Source organism: Eurypyga helias, unplaced genomic scaffold (genome assembly GCF_000690775.1).
Source record: "Eurypyga helias isolate BGI_N326 unplaced genomic scaffold, ASM69077v1 scaffold27975, whole genome shotgun sequence".
Classification (NCBI taxonomy): domain Eukaryota; kingdom Metazoa; phylum Chordata; class Aves; order Eurypygiformes; family Eurypygidae; genus Eurypyga; species Eurypyga helias.
The window spans coordinates 5673-15914 of record NW_010251210.1 but is presented as its reverse complement, the minus strand read 5'-3'; the positions used below and the strand labels follow the sequence as shown (position 1 = coordinate 15914).

Below are 10242 nucleotides of genomic sequence, written 5' to 3'. Positions count from 1 at the left end.
GTCTCTGTTCTCTGAGGCGGTCATGGTGCCCGGGTGCCCCAAGCCAGCAAACACCCGGGGCGGGGAAAATCTGGCTTGGGTGTTGCCTTCCTGCACAGCGAGGCATCATCCGGGCTTTGCTGCCTTTTCCGTACTTGGTCAGAACACAGATCTGCTTGAACAGGATGCGGGGAAGAGGGAAATGAAGGACCCAGACCTGCTCCTCACCCACAGCTGTCCCACGGGCAGGGGTTTGCCAGCAGATGGATGTTTTTCCACCCCCATAAGTCGCAAACCCTCTCTCCTTGCGGCACACAGTCCCTTGACCCCATTGCTTGTGGCACAATCACCTCTCTCCCCAGCAGGTTTAGATGTTTTGTTGTTTCCCAAGCACTGGAGAAGTGGAGCAGGTTTTGGCCCCAATTCCTCCCATTGGCAAATCCCGTGTTATGGATGCCTGAGTGTGGATTACGGCTCTGAAGTTAATTCACATGTGGCTAAGTTACCGTTGCTGTGGGAACCTTTAATGCTGAAATCCTTGACTAGCGCATGTAAAATTAGAGCTCGTTCCACCCATCCCCGCTGGCTGCTCCCCGCGGCGCAGAAGAGCTCGTGTGCTGCCATTTGCTCAGGAGGATGGCAGCATCCCTCCTTAGCCAGGAGATTTTTGGACAAGCAGCGTCTTTCCCATCGATGCTTCTCCCTTCTTTGCTCAAGATTTTGGCTTGGGGGAAAGAATGACACATGACAGTCAGGAGCCATGTCCCCACATCCTCACCGCATCTCGGTGGGCTCTCCTGGGTCTCTCCAGCCAGCCAGGGCATCTCTCTGCAGCATGGGGAGTGCAGATGGGTTGCCGGAGTGGGGTTCTTGGCAATGCTCCCGAGCGTGCAGAAAGGGGTTGGACGCCTCGTTCCCTTCTTGAAAACTTCAGTGCTTTGTTCCTGTGGGTGGGAAGTGGTTTCGCAGCCTGCCGCAGGCGCTGAGCAAGCACCGTTCACCCACTGGCGCTGCCTTCGCCGGCCGTGCATGGGGTGAACAGGGCTCTGCCGTGGCTTGTGCGGTCATTTAGCAGGAATTTGGCTGGGCTGGAGCTCAGCCAGCCCTTCTCCGAGCTGTGGGTTTGCTTGGAGGGCTGTAGTGTCTGTATTGCCACTGCCTCCGTGGCTGAATCGCAGCCCTTAGCCTGCCCGTTTGGTGGTGGGCTCACAGATGTTGTCTCTGGTTAGGAACCAGATCTTTGACATTGAATTATCTCTGCTAATTCAGAGCTCAGCTGCAGCAAAGGAAAGCAAAACAACTAAAAGGTGTTAGGAGAAAGGAAGAATGTCAGGAGGCCATGACCTCAGTTCCCAGGGTGTCCACATCTCAGGGACGCTGGAACCTGTCCCAGAAATGGTAGAATAGGACTGGGACAGGTTCAGAGGAGAATGACAAGGGCACAGAGACATGGAAACCTACTGATGAAGCGCTGCCTGTTCCTGGGCTCCTCTCTGGGTCTATACTACTGGAGAGAGACAGGACCCTGGGCTTCGCAGACCTTATGGTCTGTGCATGGGGATTTCTAAGGAGGGAGGAAGCCACATGACCCAGGATTGACATGTGACAACAGTACAGTTTTTCTTCTGGTGGGATGGCCTGGCACAAGCAATCAGCACCTTTAATCTGGCTAAAGGGCTTTAGGGACTGGGTTTTGGGTTGGCAGCAGGGCTGGGCTTGTGGCCAAGCGACGGCTCAGAGGCTGCCCTCATGACCCTTGTACCTGCTGGGTGCTCAAGGAGGTGTCTGGAAGTGCCTGGAGGAACCTGCTCCCCAGGAGGTTTCTTTGTGTGATGGCCAAGTCACACTACAGAGCTGGCTGGATGTCACAAGCGATGGCAGAACTCAACAGTGGGGGCGTGTGACCCTCGACGGCCTTTCCCCAAGCACTGTCCTTTGTGGGTAGCAAAAATACAGCACCCTGCACTTGGAGAAATCCGCAGGGATCTGTGGCTGCCCTCCTGGAAGCTGAAATGATTTGGGATTACACAGGGTGCCCTGTGTGACAAGGCTGCCTGGAGGAGTGAGTCCCCTGTGCTGGCTGGTGTGATGTCCCGCTGGCTTGTGCCTGAGCTGCAGGCTCATTGCCACGTTGCTGATGGATGCATACCAGGGCACACTCTGCTTGCTTTAAAAAATACATCCTCTTCCACGGCAGTTTAAGATTTGGTCCAAACCTTGCATGGAATAAAGTGATTATTCAAAGCATCTCTAAATCTGCAGCTGTTTTTTGCATGCAGGTAGGTTAGTGCGTGCTGGGGAACACTGTGCTCTGGCACGGAGACCAGCCAGCTTGCCTGTGCTGCAGTGGTTTGCATGCTGCTCTGTCTGCTTGCTCAGACGGCTGCAAACAAGGTCACCCCGACACCAGGGCTGAGCATCCTTGTCTCTGAGTAGGGTAACGTGTCCCGGTGAACCAGGATGCCTTTGCTTGAACAGCAGCTGGCATTGCTTCTGGCACTGAAAATGTACTCACTGGCTGCTTTTATGTTTAGTGCAGATACCAGAGGCCGAGAAAAGCAAAATGCATGGCTGCGTTGCTTAGTAGGCAATGTCTGGGGAGGAGAGGGAGATCCCAAAGAGTTGAGGACCTGAAATCCAGACCTGGGAGCTAGCTGCAGGGTCTTCTGCGCACACATGGCCATGAAGCAGCCTGAGGTGCTCCCTTGTCCACCCTGGGCTCCGTCATGCATCAGCCAACCCTTCTGTGGGGCTTGTGGATCTGGGATGCTTTGTCCACATGCCTGTTTGGCTGATGCTCATATTCTTCCTTTCCCTCTAGTTTTCCACCTGTCAAGGAAAGTGACATCCATCGTCCCAGAGAGCTGCCTCCTCATCCTGCTGGGGCTGGGCCTGGGGGGCATTGTGTTGGCCGTGGCGAAGAAAGCTGAGTACCAGTTGGAGCCCAACATGTTCTTCCTCTTCCTTCTGCCCCCCATCGTCCTAGACTCGGGCTACTTCATGCCCAGCCGGCTGTTCTTCGACAACATCGGTGCCATCCTCACCTACGCGGTGGTTGGCACGCTCTGGAACTCCTTCACCACCGGCACTGCGCTCTGGGGGCTGCACGGAGCTGGGCTCATGGGTGGGTGCACAGGGCTGCCCAGCTTGGCTTGCATCTCCAAAAGATGGGCTGGAGGGTATAAAACACCCCCAAGTTCAGAGCCTGCTGCCGGGCCCTGCTGTGGATTCCCAGGAAGTATAGCAGGAGCAGGGTCCTGGCATCCTGGGAATGGTGCTCTGGCAGGACAAACAGGCCCTGCTCAGTACTGAGCTGACTCATGTCTTTGCTATTTTTGTCGCCGACCTTGGCTAGCTTTGCTGGCTCACTGCTATATTCTCTGTCCTCGGCTGTAGCCACCAGCCCTGGCTGGCCTGGGCTGTGTTCTGATCCTCCTGAACCCCGAGGCACCCAATGCCTGGCACTGAGGTGGAGATGCTGAGCATCCTTTGGTGCATATATGCCGGGGGGATGTCCAAGCCCTGCTCCCCTCATGCTGCAGCAAGGATGTGCTGAACTCTGCTTTGCTTGGGGGTCCCTGGAGGTCTGGGAGCACTCCCAGGCTGTGCTCCAAGCTGGGATGCTGTGGCCAAGTTGCTGGGAGCGGATGAGGGACAGGCTTGTTTCAGCCTGGTGAGGGGCTCTGGGGCAGATGTTCTGCCTGAGCCCGGTCCTTCTGTCCTAGCAGATCCAGGCGTTGAAGCTGGGCTGATGGATTTCCTGCTGTTTGGCAGCCTCATCTCGGCTGTGGACCCCGTGGCAGTGCTGGCTGTCTTCGAAGAGGTCCACGTAAACGAGACCCTCTTCATCATCGTGTTTGGCGAGTCTCTCCTGAACGATGCTGTCACCGTGGTGAGTTGGAGCTTGCGGGACACTAAAGTGGAGCCCAATGTGGGCCAGGGTGCTGGAATCCCTCAGGATGGGCAGAGGATGCAGGTGACATCCCCAAGCCAGGGGGGATGCTCTCTGGGTCTCCTCCTGGCCCTGAGGGACTCTGCCTGCCGAGATGAGCCGTGTCACCTGGCAGATTTGGGGCAGGCCATGCCTCTTTGGCAGGGCCCATCCTGCCTGCAAAGCAGGGTCCCTCTCAAAGCAGGGTATCCTGCCTTCTCCAAGGGATTTGCCTTGCCTGCAGGTGCTGTACAAGGTCTTCAACTCTTTTGTGGAGCTGGGCCCAGCACACATCCATGCCACAGACTACGTGAAGGGGGTAGGTGAGTATGTGCCCAACCACCCAGCAGCCCCTCCAACTCTTCCTCTGGGGTGGAAGGGTGGGGGGTGAGCACGGGTGCTGTCATACCGTGCGGTGGGCACTGAGCACCACAGCTCTGTCACCTCCATCCAGGCAGTCACATGTCAGCCATCATGATGGGCTGATTTGGTGGGGACCAGGAGGGAGTGCAGGGCTTGGCCAGCCCAGCATGGCATGGCCAGTGGGCTCAGGAGCTAGGCTCACTTGCTTATGATGCAAATGAGTCTTCTCCCTCACACCAGCCTCCTTCTTCCTGGTGAGCCTTGGGGGCACGGCTGTGGGGCTGCTCTTCGCCTTCCTCCTGGCCCTGATCACGCGGTTCACCAAGCGTGTGCGCATCATCGAGCCACTCTTCGTCTTCCTCCTGGCCTACGTGGCATACCTTGCTGCCGAGATGGTCTCACTCTCCTCCATCCTGGCGTGAGTACCAGGATGTCCCACGGAGGGGGGTACAGGAAATCAGGGTTGCAGTGCTGAGCAGCAAGAGGTGGCAAGCAGACCCACTACTCATCCCGCCCTAGGGTTATGCTAGCTCCTTCTGCCTCTCTGCAGAGTCACCTTCTGTGGGATCTGCTGCAAGAAGTATGTGGAAGCCAACATCTCCCAGAAATCCCGCACCACCGTCAAGTACACCATGAAGACACTGGCCAGCAGCTCAGAGACCATCATCTTCATGTTTCTGGGCATCTCGGCTGTGGACACCTCCAAGTGGGCATGGGACACAGCACTGGTGCTGGGCACCCTGTTCTTTATCCTGCTCTTCAGAGCTGTGGGTCAGTCTGCCCCACTGTAGCACCCAGCCCTTGTCATGCCAAAAAGTGGGATGCCCCAAGAAAGGCTGGGGTGTGAGGCCAGCCATGGCTCCTGGCTGGGGTTCTGCCCCACCTCCAGGAGCAGGCAAGTCTCAGCCGGCATCCCAGGCTCTCCTTCTTCCCTAGGTGTTGTCCTCCAGACCTGTGTGCTCAACCGCTTTCGCCTCATCCCCCTGGACAGGATTGACCAAGTGGTCATGTCATATGGTGGCCTCCGCGGGGCCGTGGCCTTTGCCCTGGTCATCCTGCTGGACAGGGCGAAGGTGAAAGCCAAGGACTACTTTGTGGCCACGACCATCGTAGTGGTGTTCTTCACTGTCATTGTGCAGGTGAGGATGGGCACCGTGCCCTCCTCCAGTGCAGCCTTCTCGCCCCAGAGCTGGCCTGGGGAGCCAGGCGGGCACCTGGGGACATGTGCTTGGGGCAAGTAACTCTCTCCAAGTGACCTTTGGTCCTCGGTGAGTCCTGGCAACCCATCCGTCACCAGGCTGGTGTGCAGGACCGCCATGGTGATGATGGGGCCATGGCCCACATTGTTTCCCAGCTGGCCTCTTGTTCTGGGACTGGCTCCAAGAGCAGCAATGGCATGTGCCTGGCCAGGCTGTTCTCCTTACAAAGCTGCTGGGCCTGGGGTTCCTGCACTGCAGGACTGGATGCAATCCTAGGGGAAGGGGACTGGAGGGGCACCACATGGTCGCTACCTGCCAGGACACAGGACCATCACCCAGGTCCTAGGTGCAGGGAGTCAGGTTGGTAGGGACATGCACGGCCGGCACAGCTGCTGTCCCCAGTCACTTCATGCTGTTTCTGCTCCCCGTGCCCCAGCCATGCACCTTCTCTCCCTCCTAGTCTTTCCCTTGCCTTCTCCTGCCGTTCCAGGGCCTCACCATCAAGCCCCTGGTGACGTGGCTGAAGGTGAAGCGCAGCGACCACCACAAGCCCACGCTGAACGAGGAGCTGCATGAGCATGTAGGTGCTGATGCTGGAGGCTGCCCGGCTCCCCACACTGCTGGGGCTGGGCAAGGGCGATGTGTGGCCTCGGCACCCTTGGGGCACTCACAGCCTTGCCACTCCTCTCACCCTCTTCTCCTTGCTCAAGGCTTTTGACCACATCCTGGCAGCAGTGGAGGACATTGTGGGGCATCACGGCTACCACTACTGGCGGGACAAGTGAGTGTCTTAGCCAGGATCCTCTGACAGCCATCAGGTGGATGGGGGATGTGTGCCAGCCACGGGGACACCGCAGGGTCCCTGCTGGAGGACACCCCTGTGGCAGGCAGGGCAGCAGGACCAGGAAGGCTGTATGTCTGTCCACCAGTCCATCTAGAAGGGGACCATCTGGCTGCTGTTGTGCAGCAGACCAAGGTCCCAAAAGCACCCTGAGAGAGGTCGGTTGGGGGTGCAGTGAGAGCTGGCATTGCTTGCCCATGCTGGAGCTGCTGGGGAGCTGTGGGGTGGCCATGGTGGTGGCAGTGGCCCTGTGCCTCCCCATGGATGGAGCTGCGCTGGGCACTGAGGGTGGAACAGCCCTGTTAAAGCCTGGGCAGTGTTTATCTGCAGCACGGCGACAGGAAAAGGATGCAAAAAGCCTGTTTCCTGGAGGGGAAGCACTCCAATGGGCAGCCATGCTGGCACCAGTCCTGCTCCCGTTACCTCCCACAGTCTTGCTGGTGTCTGGCTTCCCCTTGCACAGGGATGAAGGGTCCGCCTGCTTTTCCCAGCAGTGTGTCTCTGGGCACAGCCGGGTCCTGCGTGCTCAGCCTGCTTTTTCCACGCTTTGAACCCTCAACCTTGCGTGGGCAGCAGGTACCTGGCCGTGGTGCCCCGTGGGAGCTAAACCACCTGTGTCTTCCTCTCATGGCAGATGGGAACAGTTTGACAAGAAGTACCTGAGCCAGCTCCTGATGCGGAAATCTGCCTACAGGCTGCGGGATGAGATCTGGGACGTTTACTACAAGCTGAACATCCGCGATGCCATCAGCTTTGTTGATCAGGTAGGGGCATGCAGTGGGGGCTGGGCAGTGGGACCCCCCCAGCCCAGCTGGGCCCTTGCTGCCCCGATGCCAGCCTTGCTCTCCCACCTCCCAGGGTGGCCATGTGCTTTCGGCTGCCAAGCTGGCACTGCCGTCCATGCCCAGCCGCACATCCATGTCGGAGTCATCAGTCACAAACCTCCTGTGAGTATGAGCATCCCCCCAGGCTCCTGGGCACACCTCGCTGGACCCCCACAGCTGCCCCCTTCCCCAGGGGTGGGTTGTACCAGGGCTGGCAGGATGTGGGCATGGAGCCCAGCATCTCCATACATCTCCCTCTCTCCTGCAGGAGGGAGAGCGGGAGCGGTGCATGCCTGGACCTGCAGGTGATTGACACGGTGCGAAGCCGGCGGGACAAGGAAGATGCTGCCATGCACCATGTGCTGCGAGGGAGCCTCTACAAGCCCCGCCGGCGGGTGAGCACCCCCCGGCCGTGGCGTGCGGCTGACCCCGAGGGTAGCAGCACCCGCAAGAGGAGCAGGGATGGAGGATGCTCCAAGGGCCAGCTGCTCACCCTGTGTCTCTTTGCCTCTCCCTCGGCCAGTACAAGGCCAGCTACAGCCGTCACTTCATCTCTCCAGATAAACAAGAGCGCCAAGATAAAGAAATCTTCCGGCAGAACATGAAGAGGCGGTTGGAGACCTTCAAGTCCACAAAGCACAACGTCTGCTCCTCCAAGAGCAAGGCCAGGCTGAAGGAAAAGGGCAGGAAAAAGGCAAGCGCTCCCCAAATGCCTGCTCCCTTCCTAGAGATTTGGTCTCCCCCAGGCTGTGGACATGGAGGCATATGAGGTTTAAGTGAGATGCTGCAGGGTGTCAGTAGCTCCAGAGCTGGTGGGAAGAGTGGCTCATCTCACCTCAGTCCTGCCTGTGCTGTGTGTGAGCACGCAGGTGTCCCATGTCCACGTGTTCCCACCACACCAGCACTGCTGTGGGGTGGCTCTTCCCTGGGCAAAGTGGTCCCAAGCCCCCCATATTTGTTTTCCAAGAGCACTCAGCAAAAAGTGGAGCACTGCACCTTAAATTGAGCCTTAGGTGCCCTCTCTCATTTGGAGGCTTTTGAGGCCATTGCAGCCGAGCTGTCTGTTGTAGGGCCATGAAGATGCAATGCCTAAGGACTAGGAACCACTGACTGCCAGTGGCCACCTAGCTGGGCTGGGGATCTGTGTCCCTGGGGTACCCCTGGCTTGCAGGGCCACCTGAGTTGGGGTTAAGGGTTTGCACAGGGTCCCAGATGGTCCCTCTCCTTTGCAGAAGAACATCTCTCTGACCAGCGAGGCACCCAATGGGAAGTCACACAGAAACGTCCCCTGGCAGGAGGCGGGTAAGGACAATGGCAGGAGAGGTTTGCAGGTCCTGGAAAGGGGACCTGGTGGGGTGGGGTGGGATCGATGGGATAGGAGCAGACCTCTGTGCCTGTCCACTGCTAGCTCAGTGGCATGCCAGCACCCAGGGTGGTGCTAGCACCAAGTCCTTCTCCCATGGGTGCAGTCCTTCCCCCCAAGGTTGTCCCATCCTCCAAACCAACTCCCTCCATCTGGCTGCAGCTCCTGTCCTGGTGATGGTCAGCTCAGAGGAGGAGGAGAGCGATAGCTCGGAGACAGAGAGGGAGGATGATGAAGGGATTGTGTTCATTGCTCGAGCCACCGATGAGGTCCTGCAGGGAAAGACAACTAGTGGTAAGCATGGATGCACCCACACCTGGGCAGCTGCTGTTGGGTAGGTTGTCTTTCTTCCACATGGGGAGCAAAGTCGCCTTGGCCTGTGCAAAACCAAAGTGAGCAGAGCACAAATGGGAGAATTGCCATTCTCTGTGGCTGTGGAAGCACGGCAGAGCCTTCCTGGTGGCTCCTGCCTCCCCAGGCCAGCTGGCCATTTGGTAGTGGTTGGTTCTGCAATGTTTGCAGGGCCCGGGGAGAGAGCAAGAGCTGTGCAACATCCCTCTCACTGTCCCTCCTTCTGCATCCCCAGGCAGCCTGGACGTCTGCCCCAGCCCCTGCATCATCCCACCATCGCCCACCTTGGCAGAGAAGGAGCTGCCGTGGAAAGGAGACCAGGCTGATCTGGCTGTTTACGTCTCCTCGGAGACCACCAAAATTGTGCCAGTGGATATGCAGAAGGCGTGGAACCAAAGCATCTCCTCCCTGGAGAGCATCGCTTCCCCTCCCGGCATCGAGAGTGGACCTCAGCATAGGAGATTTGCCTGCCCCGTGCTGGAGGAGCAACCCCAGTCTGCGAGCCAGGTGATGCCGGAGCAGAGCTCCTGCTTCCAGTTCCCCAGCCACGTCTCGAAGAGCAGGCGGTCGCAGAGTGACAGCAGCCCGGAGGGTGCAGAGCAGCAGGAGCTGCAGCCTTTGATGGCCACAGAGGAGCAGGGCAGGATGCAGCCCACCACTGAGCAGAGGTGGCTGATGTTCAACAGAGCGAGCCACCTCTGAGGCTGGCTGTGGATGGGGAAGGGGCTGGGGGCTGCAGATGGGCCGGGACCCCCTGGTTGCTCTGCTGTCTTGCATTGTAAAGCTTGTATGTGTCTCCGTAAACTCCAGGACTGGCAGGAGAACTCAGTACTCCTACTGGAGCTGCGCTCCAAGGTGGGCTTTGCTCAAGCACATATTGATGAAAAACTGGTTGATAACTGAGCTTTGTGCTGCAACAGCAGGTACCAGAGCCCATCAACCCAGGGAGGCACAGACCCCAAACCTCGTTCTTCGTCTCTGGTCCCTACACAGCTCTGCAGATAGGAGGCCAGAGATGTTCCTCCAGGGCTGGGATCCCAATCGGCCTTGACCCTATCGTGGCTGTGTTGTCCTGAGGTGTAGGAGTGCTGGCTAACTCGTGTGTTGGAGCATCTCCAGCCTGGCTGTGAGTAGGAGACCTCTGGGAAGAGGGCTGGGACCAGTGGACCATGCACAAGAGCCCATCCACACCCTGGGACTGAGCTGCTGACTTCCAGGTGGCAACAGCACTGGTTCCTCACAGCATTCTTGGAGCTGAGCTGAGAGGCCGGAGATGTGTTCCCTGCCACGGCAGCTCTGCAGTCCCTGGGTTACGAAGGTACCACGGAGGCAAAGCCATGACCTTCTCAGGACTGGGGGCATTGCTCCTGGGGTTTGGCTCCATGAGGAGC

The 10242-nt window shown here is 58.3% G+C and overlaps 1 protein-coding gene across 1 annotated transcript; it reads left to right on the top strand.

Moving 5' to 3' along the window:
- Nucleotides 1–2800: 2800 nt before the first annotated feature.
- Nucleotides 2801–9553, top strand: SLC9A5 (solute carrier family 9, subfamily A (NHE5, cation proton antiporter 5), member 5; the record flags this gene model as incomplete). The annotated part of the gene is made up of 15 exons (XM_010151960.1): nucleotides 2801–3103; nucleotides 3708–3871; nucleotides 4155–4233; nucleotides 4514–4691; nucleotides 4824–5044; nucleotides 5210–5412; nucleotides 5963–6052; nucleotides 6183–6253; nucleotides 6948–7077; nucleotides 7172–7260; nucleotides 7406–7532; nucleotides 7661–7831; nucleotides 8370–8439; nucleotides 8663–8794; nucleotides 9087–9553. Coding segments are annotated over 15 exons (2495 nt in total), but the record flags the coding sequence as incomplete, so codon positions are not given.
- Nucleotides 9554–10242: the final 689 nt, after the last annotated feature.